The 24,529-nt window shown below is 44.1% G+C and overlaps 1 protein-coding gene across 3 annotated transcripts in view; it reads left to right on the plus strand.

Annotated features, from left to right (window-relative positions):
• The window catches only part of DNAAF9 (dynein axonemal assembly factor 9), a 133,093-nt gene that overhangs the window by 73,650 nt on the left and 34,914 nt on the right, over nucleotides 1–24,529 (plus strand). For all 3 annotated transcript variants that reach the window (XM_059386475.1, XM_059386476.1, XM_059386477.1), the window contains 8 exons: nucleotides 4,892–4,995; nucleotides 8,825–8,971; nucleotides 10,022–10,110; nucleotides 10,530–10,631; nucleotides 10,898–11,015; nucleotides 12,892–12,980; nucleotides 14,341–14,499; nucleotides 20,243–20,368. In XM_059386475.1, the coding sequence (XP_059242458.1) occupies nucleotides 4,892–4,995; nucleotides 8,825–8,971; nucleotides 10,022–10,110; nucleotides 10,530–10,631; nucleotides 10,898–11,015; nucleotides 12,892–12,980; nucleotides 14,341–14,499; nucleotides 20,243–20,368 (934 nt within the window). The remainder of the gene's footprint in view (nucleotides 1–4,891; nucleotides 4,996–8,824; nucleotides 8,972–10,021; nucleotides 10,111–10,529; nucleotides 10,632–10,897; nucleotides 11,016–12,891; nucleotides 12,981–14,340; nucleotides 14,500–20,242; nucleotides 20,369–24,529) is intronic.

The raw sequence follows: 24,529 nt of genomic DNA on the forward strand, positions 1-24,529 counted from the left end.
CTGTCAAATAAATAAATAAAATCTTTTTTAAAAATTTTATTTATTTATTTGACAGACAGAGATCACAAGTAAGCAGAGAGGCAGGCAGAGAGAGAGAGGGGGAAGCAGGCTCCCCGCTGAACAGAGAGCCCGATGTGGGGCTTGATCCCAGGATCCCAGGACCCTGGATCATGACCTGAGCCGAAGGCAGAGGCTTTAACCCACTGAGCCACCCACGTGCCCCACATCTGGCCTTGCTTTTAAGCTTTGTTAGCCAGGAGACAGAACAGCATTTAATTTAGGGTGAATTTTACCCCACTTCTGAGGCAGAATCCTTCTGAATATTCTATCTAACATCCCTGTGAAGTGTGAGGTTTTCTACTCTGGCCAATGGGAATAGGCAGAAAGTCTTATTCAAGGTATGGTCTGATATTCATTGTCTTACATAGGAATATCCAGTTTTTCTAGTACCGTTTGTTGAAAAGGCTCTCCTCTTTCTTTGATCTGTCTGTGCACCTTTGTTGAATATCAGTTGACTGTATATTTACTATTTCCTACAGGCCTCCATGAATGGTTGGCACTCAGGCAGCTCCTTCATTGTCCCTGTAGTAATTTACAGATTGCAGAGTGGTTTTTTCCATTGGGCAGAGATTGTTCAGCATTGAGAAACAGGGGCACTGGTCCCTTGACACCTAGGGCAGTGGACACATCCTGAGAACTTTGGTAACCAAAATAAGTCCTGCCTTTTCAGGATGGGAAGGCCTAGGCAGCAGTCATCTGCTATCTGCTGACTTCATTCTAAACCCTCTTGTGTTTTCCCTGGTGTCCACAGGAAGCTAGTTGGGGACTCTTGAGAAGAAAAGGTCCTCTGCAGCACTGCATATGAAAGAATTATGCAGCTGCATATTACCTACAACATGGGTGACTCAGGAATGGATGTCGAGAGTAGTAAGCGAGTCACAGAAGGACACATGTACTAAGATTATATTTATATGAAAACAAAACAGATGAAACCAAATAATATATGGTTTATAGATACATTAATGTATGATAAAACTGTACAGAATTTAGGATGTTGGTTTCCTTTGGGTAGAAGAAAGATGGCCACTGAGAAAGGGCATTTGGGAGGCTAATGGTACTAGTAATGCTTGATTTTTTAGCTGAGTGGCGAGTGTACAGGCACCGAAATTGTGTTGTTATTGTTTCTCTTTAAACAATATGTGTACATTTCACACGCTGTCACATAGAATGGAAATTATCCAGCCATTGCATCTTTTTTTTTAAATTATGGTATAATGTATTATTAGCCCGAGGGGTACAGGTCTGTGAATTGCCAGGTTTACATACTTCATAGCACTCACCATAGCACATACTCTCCCAATGTCCATAACCCCACCATCCTCTACCTACTCCCTCCCCAGCAACCCTCAGTTTGTTTTGTGAGATTGAGTCTCTTATCAGCCATTGCATCTTATCTCCCCAGCAGAGATAAATAAATACTCCGTCTTCATACAGGCTAGACCATTGGAGGAGTTTTATTTGTGTAGCCAGGTGTCTGAAGGAAGGAAAGCCAAATTCTTCATTGACATTTGGTGTCTTGGTTTGCCCTGAGGGCTCATCCTTCTTTTGGACTCCTGGTGATGCAGAGGTCACTGGCGATGCAGAGGTCAAAGACAGAACCATCCCTTGGTCCCCTGCTGCTTTAGTAGTCAGGGAGAACTTCCTCTTACCTTAGGTTTTTGGACTCACAGAATGGAGAAGGAATGACAGTGGCCTTTCAGTAAGGACACCAAGGATAAGACAGGGGGCCAAGCCCCATGTCAGGCTCCCTGCTCAATGGGGAGTCAGCTTCTCCCTCCACTGTGGTCTCTCTCACTCACTTTCTCTCTCTCAGATAAATAAATAAAATCTTAAAAAAAAAAAAAAAAAGACAAGGAGATCTCCTCAGGAGTTGGTTACTGTGGTCACTGAGAAACCCCCGCAAAGGCATATCCCTTCAGACCAAAGTCTGACAGTTATGAATCCAGAGCAGATACTGGAAGTGTCATCACTTCAAGTGGATTAGGATCTGAGAGACCAGATAACAGGCATTGGACCACCCATTGAGTCACTTCAGCTATTTCATGTATGCTCTGAGGATAATGAAAGTTACTGCTTCCAGAGCCAGGGTGAGGGGTAGCTGTGACCCAAGGTAGCTGTTCTGTGCCAGTACTAAAATCAGCTTCCATTTACTGAGTTCCTGCCCTAGGCCAGGCCCCATATGAGTGCTTTTCCAACACTGCCTTGTGAATTTCTGTCTTCCTCTTTCCCATTTTGTTTCGAGGCTTCAGAGTATAGAGAGAGGAAATGCTAGAGATAATCTCTCTCATCTGTGCTCTTTTTCTGGAAGCGTTGGAAGATGTTGTCCAGGAAGCCTTTGAGTGGTACTAGACTTGCTTCTGAGAAGCTTCATGTTAGAGCTACACAGGTGGAGGGTGAGCCCAGACCTGGAAAGGTACAGATAGTAAGCAGTAGGAGAGCAATTCTTACCTCCTAGTACCTTTTGATCCCTGTTTTTTCTGTAAACAGTAGATAGAGTTATCTTGTGGCCCGAATTGATGAGGTCGTAGTATGAGGAGAGGGCTGAAAATCTTGGCTGGGCCCTGGAGGAGCTGGAGGAGGAGCTAAAACAGCCCCACACTGTGGGCCTCATAAGGCTAAGAAGCAGAGAGCACAAGTCGTCAAATGAGCCATTTGGAGAGGGTAGAGGGGAGGAAGCCGGGTGAGAATTGAAGGACGTCAGATGCCGCAATGACTTGGTCCCCTACGGACTTCTAATCTGTACCCAGCTCCGCTGAAGTAGTAGTCCTGTGACTTTGGGAGAAACCTGTCTGAGGTGTGTCTCCCCATCAGCCCTTTAAGGAGATAGCCTCTTTAGATTGTTAGGAAGGCAGAAAACTGTAAGGTATATGACGTGCTTGGTGCAGTTGGTGTTAACTAGTAAACATCCAGGGCAGATCTGAGCTGTTTCTGAGCAATCGGGGGAAACTAGGGGACTGAGGCTTCAAAGGCTCAGTGACGTCAGTGGATGAGATCAGGGAGTGAGATGACTAAAAGGCTGATGGGATGCTGTAGTCCAAGAGTAGGTTCTGGAGCTGAAGATTTCAGAGATGTTCTGGGTGCTGTTTTACTGCTGTGGCATTGGGATTGAGGAGTAGTGAGCCCAGAATGGGGCGTGGGCCATTTCCCGATCTCTCAGAAGAGACGGACCTTCTTGGCTATGGAAGAAAAGACTGAGCACATTCAGAAGCTGTTTGAAGTGTTGTGGCATGACTTGGAGGGCATTTAGGTGAACAGTGAAGAGAAGAAATAGCTGTGTCTCTGAGGGAATGAAAGTATTGTGCCAGCATGGAAGGTAATAGTCTGGGAACAGCCATGAGGAACCTTGGCTTTGATGCAGGATGAGGCTGGGTCATGGGTTGCCTCTACTCAAGAGGGCCATAGGGCAAGGCTATTTGCAAAGGAGGTCATACTGTACTTGATAGAGGCTGTGAGGCTTACACTCGATGCCTTGGAGTGGGCGGCTGCTGCCCCAGGTGCTGTGGTTAGCATTGTTTCCCTCTGACTGGTCATCTAGTTCTTCTATTGATAGGCTCCAGACTTTCATCTTGTGCCTAAAAACTGCCTCCATCTCCCCCACTTCTTCCCATGCCCCATTAACATGCACACACAAGCATACCTACTCACTAGGCCTCTCTGCTTTCTGAAATCCCACTTTCTCAGTAAGACTTCAGCTTGAGGTCCCCGAAGTTCCTCACCTTGGCCTTTGCTTTTCTTGTCCTTACAATCTCCAGAGCTTTGGGGCTACCTTCCTAGAGCTACAGCTCGAGGAATCAGTCCCTCTTCTTTGTCTTCTGTCCTCTGCTTTAGCAGTTAGATATTGATGACAGTATTCCCAAGCTTGTGCCTTGAACTCCAGGAAGTAATTTCTTTCTTCTACAGATATGAAAACAAAGAAAGAAAGACTGTTAGAAGAAAAGAAAGCACACAGCTTGGACCAACTCCAGAGAGCAGGAGTCTTATGGGTACTCTGGGTGCTTCATTTAAGTCTCCAAAGCAAGCCCTGTCTTAACACTTGTCATTTTAGCTGCCTGTTCTTCTTTGGTCTGCCCCCTAGGGCCCATAATGAGCTATTCTGTATGACCTTGGCCACCTAGAAACAGCAGCTGTCTTTGGACCTGAATCCTTGAACTGAGAAAGCCACATCCATTGTCCACATCCCACCCATCTTCTTTTTTTTTTTTTTTTTAAGATTTTATTTACTTATTTGATAGAGAGATACACAGCACAAGTAGGCAGAGCAGCAGGCAGAGGGAGAGGGAGCAGCTCTAGAGTAGCAGGCCTCTACTGCCTATAATATCTGTTAACTAACTCAGATGTTCTTTTGCTGGGCACAGGGACCTTTAGGTCCCTTCACCAGTCCTTTACCTGAGACCCTGGTGCTCTTTGCTGGACTTTCAGTGAGTGATGTGGTCTCTTTAGAGCCAAATCAGCTTCGGCCAAAATAGGAAAAAGGAGAGTCTGTAAACTCAGTGGTGGAGGAGACATACCCAGAGTCTTTTTCAGTGTGTTTCCCTGCAAGATGCCCACAAGTGAATGTGAATTTTGCCTCTCTCCCAGCAGCAGATAACTTATTCACTTGTTTTTTCTAATTTTATGGAAAGTCTGTGATGCTTCATTTCTCTCTGAAGCTCCAGGAGTGTGCATTGGCTTCCCCAGAACACAAGACTCAGGATAAAAATTGAGTAACTAAAGCATTACAGATACTAGTCTCTAGTTACCAGTGTGGTGTGCCCTGATACATGCAAGGACGTTGGGATCTGGCCCCCAGGATCCAGCCCTCCAGCTCTGACCTGCTCTCTTTTCCTTCCAGGGAAGGTGCACTTCTTCTCTAGGGGTCTTCTGTTTTCTCACCGTCATCATGGGAGTATCGTCCTTTCCAAGGATCACATGAATTCCATTTCATTCTATGATGGGGTAGGTGTTTTATTAGTCCATGGCTTTGATGTTCAGAAGGATACTCAATACTTCTGAGACGAAAACCAAATAACTCCCTGTCCCTGCTCCACCACCATGGGTCAGGATGTCAGGAACCAGCATTGCCCTTGAGGCAGGCAGGCAGGGAGTTCATGGAGAGGCCTGTCCATTTGTTAATCTCACTGCGCCATAAAGGGCTTAGCTGGAAAAGAGTTCTGGGTCAGGAGGGCGAACAGCCACCCATGCCCACTTAACTTATCCCAAAGAGAACCAGAAAGTAGGCTGAAGAAGGCCTTAAATGGCCCTCTCCTGCCCAGGAACCCAAAGGCTCACTCACTTAAGAACTGGAAAGGAGCTGTTTTTGAGTTGATGGGGCTCAACTCACCCATTAGCATGAGAAAGAATTTTAAGAGATCCAGAGAGAAGAGAAATGGCTCACTTTCCCCATGAGGGCTCAGCCCTATTCCTGGACAAACTCAGACTTCCTCTCTACCTTTGTGAAAGTTCTACCCCCAGAGCCACCCTTTAACTTCACCAGTTTGTTTAACATTTTGCCCTCCCCTTGCAAGGAAGTAGGCAACTATGAGTTCTCCCTAGGCTGTTCTCCTCCTGGCCAAGGTACAGCTCATCTCTCAGTATGACACCAGAGTGGAGAGCAGGCCCTCTATTGTGTTTGGTTTCAGCCTCAAAACCAGCCTGTATGGGAGTCAAGACAGACTAGGTGAGGTGGTATGGTCAGATGGCTCAGAAAATAAGTTCTGTGAACAATTCAGAGAAAATTATATCTTTCTTCCACATAGAATTTGTTGTCTTAAAGGGTGTTCAAAAGTGCAAGCAGGCCAACAAGATTGAATGGATGGCATTATTAGATGAAAACTTTGATGAGAGAAGAAAAGGTGAATCATTCAAGTGCTGGGACAATAAGTTAGCTAACTTGGAGCAGGGCAGAATGGATTCTTACCTCATATCAAAAATCAAAATAAACTTCTGATAGACTAAATATTTTAAAATTTCACAAGAAGAAAGAAGAGTATAAAAATGAGTAAGTATTAAAACTTCCAGGGACAGGAAGACTTCGTAAGCTTAGTAATGACACAAGAAATTCCAAAGGAAAAGTCTGTCAGATTTGACCACTTAAGGATTTTAAATATTTTTGCTAATAATTTAATTTATTGACATATACTTTAAATACAATGTAAGTACAATTAACTAACCATTTAAAGTTTTGACAGATGTATACCAATGTATATACTCATGAAACCACTGTCAGAGTTAAGGTACAGACAGCTTTCATCACCCTTGAAGTTTTCTAATGCCCTTTTGCAGTTCCTCTTCCCCTCCACTTCTGCTTCCTGTCACTGTAAATCAATATGCCGTTCTAAAATGTTATATAAACGGGGTTGCCTGGGGTGGCTCAGTCTGTTAAGCATCTGATTCTTGATTTGGGGTCAGCTTATAATCTTAGGGTCCTGGGATGAAGTCCCTTATTAGGCTCCATAGTCAGTGGGGAGTCTGCTTACAGATTTTTCTCTCTCTCCCTGTTTGCCCCTCCCCCTGCTTGGGAGCATACTCTCTCTCAGATAAATAAATAAATCTTTAAATAAAATAAAATGTTGCATAAATGGATATCATACCTTCTATATCCTTCTAAGTTTGACATTTTTCACTCAGTATAATGATTTTTACTTTTTATATTTTTATTATTATTTTTTAAAAATATATTATTTATTTATTTGTCAGAGACAGAGAGAGAAAGAGCGAGCACAAGCAGGCAGAGGCAGAGAGAGAGGCAGGCTCCCCACTGAGCAAGGAGCCCAATGTGGGACTCGATCCCAGGACACTGGGATCATGACCTGAGCCGAAGGCAGTGGCTCAACCGACTGAGCCACCCAGGCGTCCCAGTTTTTTATTTTTTTAAAGATTTTATTTTCATTTTCTTTGACAAAGAGGGAGCACAAGTAGGCAGAGAGGCAGGCAGAGGGAGAGGGAGAAGCAGGCTCTCCTCTGATCAGGGAGCCAGATGTGGGGCTTGATCCCAGGACCCTGGGATCATTACCCGAGCTGAAGGCAGCCGCTTAACTGACTGAGTCCCCCAGGTAAAAACCAGTATAATGGTTTTTAGATTCATCCATGAATAGTATTCCTTGTTTGGGGATAGCATAAAATTTATCAGACTAATTTATAATTTGAAGCTCTAAAAATTAAAGAAGTTCTAGATAAATGAAACGATACTCTATGTTCATGGATAGGAAGACTTAACATTGTTAAGACCACAATTTTACCAAAGCAGTCTACAGATTCAGTGCAATTCCTATCAAAATTCTATGGCATTTTTTACAGAACTAGAAACCCATCCTGAAATTCATATGGAATCTCAGGGTATCCCCAAGTAGCCAAAATAATCTTAAAAAAGAACAGAGGTGGAGAATTCACATTTCCTGATTTCAAAACTTACTACAAAGCTATAGTAATTAAGCAACAGGGTGGTATTGGCATAGAGTCAGATAAATAGACCAAAGAAATAAAGTAGCTCAGAAATAAACTTTCACAGATGTAGCTAAATGATTTTTAACAGGGTGCCAAGACCATTCAAAGGTATCTTCAACAAATGGTGCTGGGAAAATTAGACATCCACATGCAAAGAATGAAGTTAGATCCTGACTTTATGCCGTGTACAAAAAAATTAAGTCTAAGAACCAACACTGTTAAACACTTAGAAGAAAACGTAGGAGCCATTTGCAGTGATGTGGATGGAACTAGAGGGTATGAAACTAAGCGAAATAAGTCAGAGAAAGACAATTACATGATCTTACTGATATGTGGTATTTAAAAAAACAAAGTGGAGGATCATATAGCGGAAGAAAGGAAAAAATGAAACAAGGCAAAATCATAGAGGGAGACAAACATAAGAGACTCTTAATCGCAGGAAACAAACTGAGGGTTGCTAGAGGGGATGAGGTGGCTGGGTGTTGGACATTGGGGAGGGTATGTATTGTGGTGAGCGCTGTATATTGTGTAAGACTGATGAATCATAATCCTGTACCCCTGAAACAGTATATTATATGTTAATAATTTTTAAAAAAACATAGAAGTAAAATCCTCATGACCTTGGAGTAGGCAGTGATTTCTTGGATTATGACACCAACAACACAGACAACAAAAGAAATATATAAATTGGACTTCATCAAAATTGAAAACTTCTGTGCATCAAAATACAGTATCAAGAAAGTGAAAAAAAAAAAAAAAGAAAGAAAGTGAAAACAACCTACAAAATGGGAGAAAATATTTACAAATCATGGTTAGCCTAGCTGGCTCGGTTTAGGATGTTATGACTCTGAATTCGGGTTCAAGCCCCACGTTGAGTATAGAGGTAACTTTTTTAAAGAATTGCATATCGGGGCGCCTGGGTGGTGAGTCATTCGGGCATCCAACTCTTGATTTCAGCTAAGGTTTTGATCTCAGGGTTGTGAAATCGAGCCCCACATTGGTCTCTGTGCTTGGTGGGGAGTTGGCTTGAGATTCCATCTCCCTCTCCCACTCCCCCCCCAAAATAAATAATTAAACTTTTTTAAAAAATCATATATCTGATTAGGGATTGATACCAGAAAGAAGTTTGAGATGACATTTTCAGTTTAGAGGAAAAGACCCTTATACTTCCTTTATCTCCCTCAACTGGGTATTGGAAAGCACATCTATCATTGGACCCCAGTATACCACATAATGTGAAAACAATTGCAGGGAAATTTGTCATTTGTGGCCAGACAGTATTGGGAGGGGTAGTGTCATGCAGATGCTTTTTTCACCGATGCTCCATCCTTGTTCTCTTTAGGACTCCACGAGTGTTGTTGCTGCCCTTCTGATAGACTTCAAAAGCTCGTTGCTTCCTTATCTCCCAGTTCATTTCCATGGATCAAGCAATTTTCTGATGATTGCCCTGTTCCCCAAATCAAAGATATACCAAGCATTTTACTCAGAGGTAACACCAATCATTGGTCAGCAAAACAAATACTACTTTTTTTTTTTTTTTCGTTAGGAGCTTAGATGGTAAGGCCACATCTCAGGGCTAACAGCAAGGTGATGAGAGGCCTGGTGGAGGGGGCTGCTTCTGATCCTCTTGGGTCCTGGAGTGGTGCTTTTGCCATTGAGAGGAGATCCTAAAGGAACTGAACGAAAGGCTTTTTAGCTGCTAAGACAAATCTTCTTTGTCCCTTTAGGTCTAATTAAACTCATTTTTCTTTTAGCTACTTTATTGAATTATCTGACCCTACCTAATGGATCAGAGCTCTACTCTACCTTAGTCTCTCCCTTCCCATGGTTCACAGGCCCTTCCCTTGTGAAGTCCCACCTGGCAGGCTCCATGTTATAGGCACTCGGTACAGATTGCGTGAGGAGGGAGCTTACCAAGAATTATACAACCCACTTAGAGACCAGGCAATAACCAAAGTCAAACACATGGCCAGCCTCTTGACTGGTGACAATGTTCAGAAAGGTGTGATTGCCACAGCCTGTGAAGAAACCGTGTCCCTCTCTCAGGGGAGACTGACCGAACACAGAAGAGAGAAGAGCTGGTCTGGTCGCAGAGTGGCATCTCAGGCTAGTCCATGTCTCCCTCTTACTGCCTGCTGGTCCACCCGCGCTCTTTGTGTCCCCGAGAGAGAACCCTTTCGATTCTCTTCAGCCATCCCTCTGCCTCTAGGCAAGGGTGAATCACTCCTTCTTCTGGCCCTGTCCTCAAGGAAGAACAGGCCCCTGCTACCAGAACAGTGTTACCTGACGCCTTCTTCCGTGCTTCCTGGCCTCTGAAGGAGCAGAATCCCTGGGAGAGGAACCCAGAAAGAAATTCTAGTTTTGAAAAATACAGAACAAAATTGCTGCAGGCCTCTATTTTTGAAACAAACTTGTTTGTTATGATGGTTTTTCTCTGTACTGTCAGTCTCGATTTTCAACAACCATCAAATCCCCATGTGGATTCCATATCCTGTTGTTGGGTTTAAAGTGTTCTTTGCTCAAATTCTGTTTTGTTTAGGTCTTCTCCCCCTGGCAACAGCAGGCTAACTCAGGGCTGTCTTTAAAAGTGATCCAGGAAGATGGATTATCTGTGGAACAAAAGAGATTGTAAGTGGCTGCCTTCAGCGTTTATGCTTGTTTCCCTAAGCTGTGTGTGTCTGCTGTCTCTGCAGGGCAACTTACATTACGTAACACAGGGGGCTTGGCTGCCGAAAGGGCCAGCACAGTCATTCCAGCGCTGCCACTTACAGGTAGCCAGTGCCCTTGGGGAAAGAGAAGTGAAGAGAGATGAAATCCACAAGAATCAGAAACCCATAATATTACCAAGGGTTTCAGGTGAACCTTCCTCTGTGGGCACACCCATCCTCACACAGTAATGCCACATTGTGTTCAAGTCAGTGAGATGCTTGTTTTGGAAGTGTTGACTGTGTCACGGGACTCTGGCTTGAAAGCATCAGAACAAGTTATGTAAAGTATGTGTGCTGTAGGGAGATGGAGTTCTAATCTGTGAACTTTTGATATTCCAGACACTCCAGTGCCCAGAAGCTCTTCAGTGTCCTGGGCCATTCTGTTGGGGAGAAACAGAGTCCTCTAAAGGTCCTCCCAGCCAAACTTCCAGAGCTAGACTGGTGAGCTCCAGTTTGCTGTATGTAAATGTTCAATGTTCTGGCTTTTGAAATGTCAGGAACCTCCATGTTGGTTCTTTCTAAGCTCATTTTTCTTTGTAGCTTCTTAGGGATCAGTGTATAAGGTGGTAGTGATACCATAAACAATTTTATTCTCTAGAGTGAATCTCTCTGAGTTTCTTTTTTAGCAATTAAAGTTTCCTATGTGAAGGAGCAGATTTAGGCAAGGCTAGTGATGTAACATAATAACATTGTCTTTATTTTTCTAGGTTTCTTCAGCATTTCGCCATCAGCAGCATTAGTCGGGAACCTGTGATGAGGACCCATCTCCCTGTCCTGCTGCAGCAAGCCGAAATCAACCCCATTCACCGAGTAGAAAATGACAAGGTACAGCAACTCAGCAAGTATGCTGGGAAGTCACAGGAAGATAATTCCAATAGGCTGCCCTTCAATCTTCTGTCAGTTAACGAAAAGAGCTCAAGCAGAGTCCCTTCCTAAGACTCTCCACCTCCTAGGATGCCGATAGTATAATACACATGAAACCTGCTCTGCACCGTGAGAGTGTATAGGCATCTACAGTGACCCCAGCCAAGCCCCGGAGCAGCCATAAAGCTCTGGCCCCTTGCTGTGCCTCCCCTGGCTTCTCTGTGTCTTTCAAATTCTTGCTCAGTGTGCTCTGTGCCATCAGCTCTTTCTGTTTGTAATAAGGACTTACCTGGCAGCTGGTGACACACTGAGCTTCATAAGAGGAAGGGACTTGTTACTTGGGCCTTGCTGGCATTACCAGGGTAAGGTGATACTTTATAAACATCGTCTTCCCAAGAGTATATTTTAATCCGCTCCCATCTCACATGCCCCTCTTCTTGATACCTCCCACCATTTCTTCAGAACCAGATGTCATAATATGCTCAGAGAGGGCATTATTTATATGCAAACCTAGAAGATGCTCAGTTGCAAAAGATAATAAGAGCACCAAGCAATTAGGAGCCTTGATTTTCCCTTAGGCAAGAGTTTAAAAATGAAAATGACTGCCTGCTGTATCTTATTAAAAGGGTGCTATAGGACTGGCCTTAAAGTAAGGAGGTATCTGTCTATGAGCACGTGTACTGTGATTTGAGAGGCAGGGGCCTGGGCGCTGAGGAATAGGAACCAAGGAGAGGAGGAGGAGGATAATGAAAAAGTTGCATGAAGTACTGCCTGCAGGAGCAGAAAGGGATACAGAGTAGGGGTCTGGTCAGAGGAACTCCTGGTTCCCAGAAGAGAAGAGGGCTCCCTCTCTCTGTTGATGTGACCGGCTCAAATGATGAGTGCCACCAAGCTGAGCTTTAGTCTGAGTTATCTTGTGACCAGGCCCGTTCCGGTGAGTCTTGTATGTTATGACAGAAAACACTCGCTATGTCATTTAAATCAATAACCATTCAGCGATTACCTGGTTCCTTTCCTCCCCTGCTTACTCCTGCTCTGTCAGGGGCTTTCTTCAAGTTGTTTTGGAATTCATACGTGCAGAGGGCCCTGTTTTCATTTGATTGTGTGCTAAGGCTAGGGCAGTCCAGCTCCTCTTCTGGTCAAGACTCAGGAATGCTTCCTACACCCCGTTTGTTTCCTTAGCTCAGTCCATGCAGCTTGGACAGATTGGGCAGCCAGGCGGAAATACCCCATGCCACTCCTCTCCTTCACTGAGCTTACTTACCACACCAGTTTAGCCTGTGACATTTTGTCTGAGACTTCCTTTCTGCCCAGTGTTTTCTGTTGTATTTTAACTGATCTAGTCAAACCTGCTCCATGAAAATTGTATTAGTAACACCACATTTTATATGGTATTTGCTATGTGCCATAGACTGTTCTAAGCACTTAAATATTAACACTCATATAAATTAACTCAGTTAATCATCATACCCACTCTGCAAGATAGGTTCTGTTATGAGCCCAAGGTCACATAGCTAGATGAGTGCTGGTGCTGAGGTTCAGACCTACAGAACCTGGCTCCAGAAATCAGTTCCCATAACCTTTTTTTTTTTTTTAAGATTTTATTTATTCGACAGAGAGAGAGATGACAAGTAGGCAGAGAGAGAGGGAGAAGCAGGCTCCCTGCTGAGCAAAGAGCCTGATGTGGGGCTTGATTCCAGGACCCTGAGATCATGACCTGAGCAGAAGGCAGAGGCTTAACCCACTGAGCCACCCAGGCACCCCAGTTCTCGTAACCTTTTACACAACACACTCTCCCAGCTGAATGATGAACTCATGTGACTTTTCTTTCATATAGGTAATTGTCAGCATTGTAACTGGCCTCCCAGGCTGTCATGCTAGCGAGCTCTGTGCTTTTCTGGTCACTCTGCATAAGGAATATGGCAGGTTAGTATAGCTGCTGCCTTTGCTTTGGGGAAAGGGATTCTGTGCCTGGGCCCCCTAGGCACTGGGAAACCTTCAACGTGTATTGGCCTTTGGTGTGATTGGTATCAGCACAGTAACAATCCATCCATTTAACACGTTTGTACTGAGCACTTCCTATATGCCAGGCACTGTTCCAAGTGTGGGTGACAAATGAACAACTAGAAAGTGAATGAACTAGAACAACTAGTTCTAGAACAAAAACAAATGAACAACTCGAAATGAGCTAGAAAGTCTCTGCCCTTGTGGAGCTTACATTCTAGTTTGGAAATACGATTAAGCAGTTAAGGAAGGTAGTATATTAGCTATGAAAAGTGCTATGGAGAAAACAAAGTAGAAAAGGGTATAGAAGAGTGCTAAGTTGGGGGAGGGAGTACAGCTTTAAATTGGGTGCTCAAGGAAGACCACTGAGAAGGGGACATTTGAGCAGAGGCCTGAGAAAATGAGGAGTGAACCTTTGGAAATCTTGGGACGAGCAGTGTAGCAGCAGAACCAGCACAGGCAAAGGCCTGGAAGTATGCCCTGTTCAGCAGGGCCATTCAGGACCCAGGGGAGTTAGAACTTGGGAGCTGGTGGGTGTGATCCAACTCTGACCACCAGGGGACTGCATCAGTTCCAGTACAGCTGGGACATGTCGGCTTAGGGGAAACTGGGGAAATCGTTCATCCGTCACATTCTGTGGCCAACAGATTACTAAAGAACCCTGGCTAACTGAACAGACAGTATCTAGTCAACATCAAAGTAAGGCATCCCGCAGGAGGCCGTAAAGGAATGGAGAAGGTGGAACTTGCCTAGAAGTTTGGGAGTTCAGGGAGATATGGGGGGTTGGATAAGTTTTAGAGACGTGATAGGGAAATATTGGGCCTCTTTTAAGTACCAAGTGGCTAGCCAGTTCCTCCCTCATATTGCTTTTCCACATTGCTTTTCTTGTGGAAATAGTCTGAATTCTTTACCCTGCTCACTTCCTTGCAAGAGTACCAGACTGAAACCATTTTATTGGATGGTCGTTCGGGAAATGACTGCGTGTTCAGAAGGAGTCTTTCTCAACTCCTAAGTCTGACTGATGCTCATATGCTAACCTGACCTTTTTCCTTATGGCAAGGCATTTCCTATCAGAAGTTCCAGTGATGGTGGTTTCAGGACACGGAGCTCCCCACCCAGTGCTCTCCACCTGCTTCTGTGATGCCAGGGTTGCTTTCTCCTGTGCAGGGTTACCAGGCAAAATGTCTGTGGGAGTACTGGTCACACGTGGATCCACAGGCTGAGTCTCTGGTGCCAGGCTATCAGTTAACCCCCACACTGAGATTATGCTTGCCATTTCCAGGTGGATGGTATACCGCCAAATCATGGATAGTTCTGAGTGTTTTCATGCTGCCCACTTCCAAAGATACCTTTCCAGCGTCCTAGAGGCTCAGCAGAACCGCTCTGCCCGCCAGTCAGCCTACACCCGTAAGAAGACCCGACTGTTGGTGGTGTTGCAAGGGTGAGTACTAGAAGTCTTCTGGGAACAGTGGGGTATGGTGTTGACCTTACCATTTCTGTTGTTTTTTATGTGGCTAGCCTGGGGCACAGAACGACCTCCACATGTTCGTGAGCAGAGTCTGCTCTACCCAGAGAGGCCTTAAGGCCTCTGGTTGCTGTCTAGTGGCCCAGAGTGGCTGCAATTAGCTTACACATTAGTTTTCAGTTTGGTGTCAGAGCACCTGGGTGGTTCAGTCAGTTAAGCGTGCGACCCTTGATTTCATCTCAGGGTTTGTGAGATCGAGTCCCGCATCAGGCTTCACGCTGGGCATGGAACCTGCTTGAGATTCTCTCTCCCTCTCCCTCAACCCTCTCCCTCTCTCTACAACATTAAATTAAATTAAATTAAAAATTAGGTTTGGTTTCAGTATCATGGTATCCCCAAAAGGTAGAGAATTAGGGAAGAGATTTCTGGGCAAGATTCCCTGATAATTCTTATAACAATACCAATCCCTAAGCCTCTTCCTTTGTCGTGTATTTCAGTCCTTCCTCATGTGGAGTTGTAGAGACAACCCCCACACTCTACAGTCTTGAGCCCCACCATGCCCAGAATGGCTGGTCCAGGAAGGTTTCCTGGGACCCTCAGTGGGATGCATAAATAGTCCAGCTGGGCAGGGAGCTCCCTGGTGAGGACAGATTTGACAGAGTGAGTACTACTGCTTCAGGGACCCTGGCTGCAAGGAGCTTACCTTGACGTGTTCTAAGGCCTTCCAAGGAGGTGACTTGTGCAGGCCCACTACCCTTCAGACCCAGAAGATATCATGCCAGGTCAGGAAAACACAGACTGTGGTCTTCATGATGGCTGATAATACAGAAGCTTTCAGCAGTTCTCACAAAGTGCTTTTATGCTATGCTGTATTTTCTGTGCTCATAATAATTACTATGTGCAATTGGCTAATTGTTTCCAGTAAAGAGTAGGCCTGGATCCAAAGCCCTATTGAGTCTCCTGGGTAGATGGTGAGAAGTAGAGAAACGCCAGGCGGGTGGTCCTAAGGCCAGAGGTGGGCAGGACTGTGTACCCTACCAGGCCATCTTTCCTCTCCTTCAGGACTTATTCTCACACCTGCCCTGGGCTTCTCTTCCATCAAACCTTTTGTCCAGCTTATAGGCTAAGGTCATAGAAGACGCAGAGCAAGAGTCTAGGCTTGAAACCACGTGTGTGTGTGTGTGTGTGTGTGTGTGTGTATTTTTAAGTGGGCTCCATGACCAGCACAAAGCAGGGCTTGAACTCACAACCCTGAAATCAAGTCAGATGCTCAATGGACTGAGCCACCCAGGCACCGCAGAACCACTTGTTTTCTTCTGGTTTTCCATTGCTTCTAATGATCAAAGGAATGGATCAGCCCCTGCCAAAGTTGAGGGTCATCGTGGGTGTGAACCTGAAGTCAGTGTCAATTGTATAGTCATTGTATAGCATTGCAATCTTCCGTCACTTGAGAGAGCATCATTGACCCCTTGTCTCTGGCAATACTCGTCTGCAAAAGTGTCAGCTGGCCCAGCTGCTCTGGATGGCAGTGAGCATGTATAGCTAGCCCACTCGTGTGCTCTTACCCAGCATTTGCCTAGTCATAGTCCTGGGATGCTAGGGACCTCAGACTTCCTGAAGGACTCAAGTGGAAATATCAGCTGAGTGCTATGGCTCTCACTAAGACACTACTCTTACAAACAGGGCCCATTCTCTTGTGGCTCGGCAGGGAGCTCTTGGCAGCCTCCTTTTTGCATGACCATCTCCTTTGGGGCTGGACCTTTGAGCTCAGTATTGAGAGGTTGCCAGTAAAGGGAAACTCCAGAGGCTTCTCAAATTGAGAATTGTATTTTCTAAATGTGGCTTTTATCTTCATTTATAGGATTCTTGGGGGAATGTGGTGGTATAAGGCAGGGTTTTCTTTTGCCCCTAGAGTGGCCTGGTTCCATTTGGCTTTACTACAGCCGTGAGGCAGTGGTGTTGACCTTTGATAGCCAGGGGAGTTGCTGTTTTTAAAATCAATATATTTTGAAATGATAAAATTTTAGAAGTAGAGGACAGAGTGAGTGGTGGTTGCTCAGAGCTAGGGATGGGAGTGTGAAGCGGGAGGAAGGTGGGCATGGTTGTAAAAGAGGCAGCACAAGGGATCCTGGTGGTGTTGGAACTATTCAGTGTCTTGACTGTGGTGGTGGATATAGGAACCTACACAGAATTGTGACAGAATTGTCTGGAACTTACACACACACAAAACTGAGGAAATTTGAATTTTAAAATACTAACTTTAAGGAATTTAAGGGATTGTATTTCTTCATACTCCAGAATACTGTAAAGTCATTCTTTAAATTATTTAAAATATTTAAAAACAAAGTCTGTCTCAAAATAAAAATTGAATTAATCTAAAACACTTGCTCAATTGTAGGCTTGAATTGTGAACATAAAACGGGCCAAAAGACACTTGAATAGGGTATCTGTTGTTTAGGAAGAAAGTAAGTTAAAGTCCTACTGGGGTTTTATTTTGTTTTTTTGTTTTGCTTTTATTTTTAATAAAGAGAGAACTAGGGGTGCCTGGGTGGCTCAGTGGGTTAAAGCCCCTGCCTTTGGCTTGGGTCATGATCCCAGGGTTCTGGGATTGAGCTTCACATCGGGCTCTCTGCTCTGCAGGGAGCCTTCTTCCTCCTCTCTCTCTGCTGCCTCTCTTCCTACTTGTGATCTCTATCTGTCAAATAAATAAATAAAATCTTTAAAAAAGAGAGAGAGAGAACTGACAAGAAAGAGGGAAACATGAAAATCCAGGTTTTTGTTTTTTGGGGTTTTTGGGGTTTTTTTTTGCCTTCATCATGCATTTGAGGCAGTTTAGCCAAAGTGGTCAAGTCAAAACTCTGGTAGCTGGAGCAGTGTGCTTCCTCTGTAGTAAGGGCTGCTTCCCCTCCATTTGGAGGCTCTGGCCAGGATGATTAGCAGGCAAGGGCTGGGGAGGGAGGGAGGGTCCAGCAGCCTCCCCGTCCCAGCAAGCACAGCGAGTGATACCAAGAACCTCTCTTTTGCCACAGCAGTTCCCGGTTGTGGTGCCCAGATGCATCACTTAGATACAGTGGTCTCACCAAGGACTTTGGGGCCTATTTTCATTCCAACTTTTTTCTATTGCATGGAATGCTCTGAAAACCTGGGAATTCCCTAGCCACTGTCTCTAAAGGATAACCTGTGGTATTGAAATCGCCAAAATCTATAGGATTGGTAAATCTTTCGGTTCTCTTCTGCCCTGAGAAATGAGTCTCTGGATTCATACCAAACATGGAAAATAAAAAGCTTCCAAAATTAATTAATTAATTAATTTATTTATTTATTTTAAGATTTTATTCATTTATTTGACAGAGATCACAAGTAGGTAGAGAAGCAGGCAGAGAGAGAGAAGGAAGCAGGCCCCCAGCTGAGCAGAGAGCCCGATTCGGGGCTCAATCCCAGGACCCTGGGATCATGACCTGAGCCGAAGGCAGAGGCTTTAACCCACTGAGCCACCCAGGGGCCCCCCAAAATTTATTTTTAGAAGAGGGAGAAAACTAATACTTAGGAGCAAGGCTGGGGGACTTACCCAGAAGAGTTAAATCTGGTAAATGTGACCACAAAAAGATTGGGGCAGTATCTAAGCTTCAGTCAGTCCTGCTTTCAGGTGTGCATAAGGCCCAGCAGTGTGGGGGACTCTTCTGCATCCACGCCTAACCAGACATTGCAGAACCAGGAGAAAGAACCCTATGTGCCAATATACACACATGCCCAGGCAGATGGAGAAACCAGGAGGAGAGGGCTCACTCTAACAGCTCTCTGGCTGTCAGGCCCTCATGGGGGAGCTCTAGAATTGGTTACACCCTGTTCTTGATTGAAGCACTGCTAGTTGGTCAGGACAGAGGCAGACCTTATGGGGCTGGTGAATATTGTAGTTTGGGATAAAGCCAAGTGCCGTTTTGCAGATGAGTTATTTGTAGGAACTCAGGAAGTGGCTCAGGCAGGCTGTACCTATCCCCCTAGCCACCATCCCTGGTTTCCCAAGGGTGCAGGCCCATATGATCAATAAGGCTGCCTTCAGATTTGCCTTCCCTCCGTAGGAACTGACCTTTTGGCGATAGGCTAGGTCAGTTGGGAAAATGTTCTCTACAAGGTAAAGAATGGAGGCTCCTTGGAGTGGCCAAGAGTCTACCCAAGACTGAACATCCAGTTCATTCATCTGTCCTGCTTAGGCATCACAGATTACACCATTCATCAACCACTTTACGTTACTACTTAAAGACAGACTGTAAACAAATGAGAAAATAACAGTATATGTAGCTAATGTTCAGTGCCATGGGGAAGAATTAGGGCAGGGGAAGGTTGTGCAGAACGAGGGTTGCTATGTCATATAGGCTGTAGGAAGTCAGAGGATACCTCTCTCAGGATGCCATTTGAGCAGAGAACTGAAGGGAGCAAGCCCGGCAGACATTTGAGGAAAAGGGTATCAAGAAGGAGAGGGGACAGAGAGTGCCAGTGTGATGTTCCTGGCATGTTCAGGGAAGAGCCAGGAGGTCACAGTGAGTAGATTCAGGTAAGGGAAGGAATAGGAGGAGAAGAAACTCCTAGTGGTGTGGGAGTCAGATCACAGACAGTTTTGGGGGTTGTGGTAAGGGCTTTAAAAAGCTTTGACGCGGGTGCCTGGGTGGCTCAGTGGGTTAAGCCTCTGCCTTCGGCTCAGGTCATGATCTCAAGGTCCTAGGATCAGGTCCCATATTGGGCTCTCTGCTTTAGCAGGGAGCCTGCTTCCCCCTCTCTCTGCCTGCCTCTCTGCCTACTTGTGCTCTCTCTCTCTGTGTCAAATAAATTAAAAACAACAACAACAACAAAAAAAAAACCTTTGACGCTGAGTGGGATGGAAGCCACTCACTCAGTGGCTTAGCACAGTGGGATTAGCACAGTCTTTCTGGCTTCTCTGTTGAAAACAGGTTGGGCAGGGACAGAGACAGAAGCAGGGAGGCCCCTGAGGAGGCTGTGGGGTAATCTATGCAAGAGATGATAACAGTTTGGATCCAGTAGTAGTGGGAGAATGTGAGCAGCAATCTCACACTAGTTATATTTTGAAAATTGAGAAAAAATGGAGTCAGTGATGACTCCAAACAAAAGAATGGAGCTAAAAGAATGGAGTCCCCTCTGCTGAGAAGAACAAGGCCTTGGGAAGAGCAGGCATGGGAAACTGAATCATGAACATGCTAAGTTCTAACTGAAAATATTTATTGGCTCTGGAAGTCTGCAGTTTGAAGAGAGTTCCAGGCAGGAGATACGATTGTGGGTGGGGTTTGACATGTGTCCGCTGACCTACAGGGGTAGCTGATTCTCCATATTTCTCCAGAAGGAGAGAAAGAAGCTATTAAAGGAGATAGACTACCCAGGAGCTCCTAACATGATTGGAAAACAGGCCTAAGGACACCAAGTCCCACCCTTAAGAGCTCCAGGGTCATTTGCAGGCTTCCTTCCCTTTTACTCCTAGAAGTGGTGGGAGATTCTTCCACTCACTCTTACACAGTTAGGAGTACTAATGAGGTTTGGGAATGCAGAAACATTGTGGAATGCAGGGAGGGGCTCTAAATTATAAAGCGGGGTATCCCCAAGGAACCCAGTGAAGGCTCCTCCTTGTGGTTTTCCTTCCACCCTTGCTTACTCAGCCCCTCAGCGTTCTTTGACCCCAGTCAGTAAGCTAATCTTTCTCTTTTCTCCCCAGCTACACAGACGTTATTGATGTCGTCCAGGCCCTGCAGACCCATCCAGACTCAAAGGTCAAGTCCTCCTTCACCATTGGTGCCATCACGGTGTGCGTGGATCCCCTGAGCTGCTACATGGAGCACAGGTATGTACTTCAGATCATCTGCAGCCCACAGGATGTGGTGCCTTTAAATGCACAGAAAGCGATTTTCTTCCACCCACCGGAAGGAGACACATCTTTATGTGCGTTTGTCTTTTGGAATGCATTAGTCTACCTTATATATAATGAATGCTCAGTTGTTGCTTGATTAATACTAGGTTCTCAGAAGACACCTATAGACCGGAGCCGCTCACCACTTTTCTTTGTGTACTGAAAAGTTGTCCATCTAGGGCAGTGGGACTTGAAACAGCTTCTCCCAGAAAGAAAGAAGGCCCATGACAGCCTTTTCTTTTCCTCTTTACTATAGGGGAAGTGCTTTTTTTCCAGAGTACTTAGAGTATCTCATAGATAATTTTTCCTATGGTTAAGCCTTTTTTTTCCCCCTCATATTTATTTATCTGAGAGAGAGAGTATGTGTGTCTTAGCAGGGGGAGGGGCAGAAGGAGAGAGAGAATCTCTAGCAGACTCTCCGCTGAGCAGGGAGCCCAATGCAGGCCTTGATCCCACAACCCATGAGATCATGACCTGAGTTGAAATCAGGAGTTGGCCACTCAGCTGACTGAGCCACCCAGGAACCCCTATGATTAAGCAATCTTAAAGCTGTCTTACCTCGGTTAATGACATTCATACTCACTACTAATAGGTGAACTTTGTTTTTTTTAAACTTTGGAAGTAATATAATAGCATCAATGAAAATTGGATAATAGGGGCACCTGGGTGGCTCAGTGGGTTAAAGCCTCTGCCTTCAGCTCAGGTCATGATCCCAGGATCCTGGGATCGAGCCCTGCATTGGGCTCTCTGCTCAGCAGAGAGCCTGCTTCCCTTTCTCTCTCTGCCTGCCTCTCTTCCTACCTGTGATCTCTGTCTGTCAAATAAAAAAAATATTTAAATAAATAAATAAATGTCTTTCTAAAAATTAAAAAAAAAAATTGGGTAATAATTGGGGTGCCTGGGGCGCCTGGGTGGCTCAGTGGGTTAAGCCTCTGCCTTCGGCTCAGGTCATGATCCCAGGGGCCTGGGATCGAGTCCCGCATAGGGCTCTCTGCTCAGCAGGGAGCCTGCTTCTCCTCATCTCTCTCTCTGTCTGTCTCTCTGCCTGTCTGTGATCTCTCTCTCTGTCAAATAAATAAATAAAATCTTAAAAAAAAAAATAATAATTGGGGTGCCTGGGTGACAAAGTTGGTTGAGTGTCTGCCCCTTGGTTTCAGCTCAGGTCATGATCTTAATAAGGTCATAAGATCCAGCCCTGCTTGGGCTCTGCATTCAGTGAGGAGTCTGCTTAAAAGATTCTCTCCCTCAGTTCCTCACCACACCCACATGCATGTGCTCTCTCTCTCTAAAAAAAAAAAGAAAAAAAAAGAAATAAAAAAGGAAAGAAAGAAAATTCGGTAATAATTTACCCATAATCTCACTAATTCAATGTAACTATTATCATTTTTGTGAATTCCTTGTCTTTTTTATCTGTGTCTTTTTACAGTTATGGAATACATACAATTTTATATCCTTCTTCTTAGATTAACATATAACAAGTTATGTAATTACATATTATATAAGTTAATGTATTTATGTTCCAATATCACAGTGGTAATTGCATTTTGATTAATTATATAGTCATTTTGTGTGTGGATGGACATGCTTATCTTAGCGGTTTCCCTGCTATTAGTCACATAGGTTGCCTCCAACTTTTCACTGTTACAAATAATGCTGTGAGAATATCTTTATCCATATAAATTTCTTTAATTTCAGATAATTTCCTTAGAAAATTTTCTTCAAAGAGATAGTTAATTCAATGATCAGTTTTATAACTCTTTATTCACATTTTAAAATTGCTTTCTGAGTGGGTTTCACAGTTTACACTGCCCCAGTGGTATCTAGAAGTATCTGTTTCATCCTCAGAGCACTCCTTACTAGGGACAGGTTCAGCACTACCTTTTCCCTTCACAGAGCTATTTGTCTAGTAGCCCAGTGGAGTATATCCTGGGTCTGTAGTCATGTGGTCTTTCTGGCTAGTTCATATTACTGGTATCCCCTGGGAACTGATTGATGCACCCTTAAACCTTCATCTGAAAGAGCTCTTTTCCTGTTTGAGTCCCAAGTTGATATCTTTAGATTTCTCATATAAATTACATTAGAGGGGCGCCTTGGTGCCTCAGTCCTTGATCAGTCATGATCCCTGGGTCCTAGGATCGAGTCTCACATCGGGCTCCCTACTCGGTGGGAGGTTTGCTTCTCCCTCTTCCACTCCTCCTGCTTGTGTTCCCTTTCTCACTGTCACTCTGTCAAATAAATAAATAAAATCATTTTTAAAAATTACATTAGAGGCTACTTCCCTTACCACCTCGACTGATACCAAGAAACATCTTTACTATCTCTCATCTCTTTAGCTGTGACTTAGGTTCTGCTTTCCCGTAAAAAGCCAAGGTGGTCTGTTTTCCTTCTGTCTGAGGTTAGGTTATTGTAGTGAATGCTGAGCATCACCCCGTACTTTGGATTGCCACATTGACTCTTACATGTCACCCTTCCTACCAGTCCTGTTTCTTCTCCTCAAGCTTTTGTTTAAAGATGAACTAAAGGGGCACCTGGCTGGCTCAGTCGGAGGAGCATACAACTCTTGATCTCATGGTTGTGAGTTCGAGCCCCATACTGGGTATAGCGATTACTTAAAAATAAAATCTTTCAAACAAAACAAAACAAAACAGGGGCCCCTGGGTGGCTCAATTGCCTTCAGCTCCGGTCATGATCCTGGAGTGCTAGGATCAATCCCCATGTCGGGCTCCCTGCTCAGTATGGAGCCTGCTTCCCCAGCTCTCCCTCCACCACTCCCCCTGCTTGTGCACTCTCTCTCTCTCTTTCTGTCAAATAAATAAATAAAATCTTAAAAAAATAATAATAAAAAATAAAGATGAACTAAAGCAGAAGGAGGTATAATGTGTGACTAGATACTACCACTTAAAAAGAGTTGGAAAAGATAGTAATAAGCAAACAACAGATGGAGGTTATACTTTAGAAGAATTAGCCTAGACAAAAAAAAAAAAAAATTAAGGAGAAGAGTTAACAGGGTAGGTGGGAACAGTTCAAAGAAAATAAATGGTCTGGGGAAGGGGGATCTTGGAATGATGTAATATTCTAAAATTGAATTATGGTGATAGTTGCACAATTCTGTAAATTTATTTTTAAAATCATTGAACTATATACACTTAAAATGAGTGAATTTTATGATATATGTAAGTTATACTTCAATAAAGCTGTTAAATAGAAAAGATCAGGGGGACTAAAGAGTTTAGCTAGCAGAAGCAGATGGAAAATGAACTGCTAGAGCCCTAGAAAGAAAACAGACAATAATAAAACCATTATACCATTGAAAATCTCAAAGTACTGAGAAGTAGAATAGACCCTGTAAAAATTTAAGTCTGTCAGAGAACCTCAAGCTTGAGAAAATAACAAAATGAAGAGAAAAATAGGGGCGCCTGGGTGGCTCAATGGGTTAAGCATCTGCCTTCAGCTTAGGTCATGATCTCAGGGTCCTGGGATGGAGCTCCGCATTGGGCTTTCTGCTCAGCAGGGAGCCTGCTTCTCCTGTCTCTCTGCCTGCTGCTCTGCCTACTTATGATCTCTCTCTCTCTCTATCAAATAAATAAATAAATAAAAGCCTTTGAAAAAGAAAAATAGACAAAGAAATGAAGATCATTAGAGGAAAGAGAGGGAGTGTAGAATACAGACTTAGATTTTGTGGGTGCAGAAACCATTTCTGTTTAATGCTTACAAAATATCATTGAATAATGGGTGTGCCAACATTTGACGAATTGAAAGTCCTTAAGAGAATTTAAATAAGTGAGAAGTATATAAAAGTACTGAAGATGAGCATATAATCTATTTAAGTATAGAAATAAGGCTATGTTGTATGAATTAGGGCTGTGGATTATAAAAATATAAGTAACAAAATCATGGGTGTTAGAACTATGAGTATACTAATTTCTTCATTTTTTTTCATACTGAGAGATCAAAAGTATTAAGTCAGTAACTCAGAGTTACTGATTTATTCACTTTTTAGAAATCATTGAGGTATTTCCAAATTTACCTTTGAACTCCTTCCAGAAAGTAATTTACTATAGGGGTTTTACTAATGCTCTGTTGGAAAACTAATGA

The sequence above is a fragment of the Mustela nigripes genome, unplaced genomic scaffold (assembly GCF_022355385.1).
Source record: "Mustela nigripes isolate SB6536 unplaced genomic scaffold, MUSNIG.SB6536 HiC_scaffold_75, whole genome shotgun sequence".
Lineage (NCBI taxonomy): Eukaryota > Metazoa > Chordata > Mammalia > Carnivora > Mustelidae > Mustela > Mustela nigripes.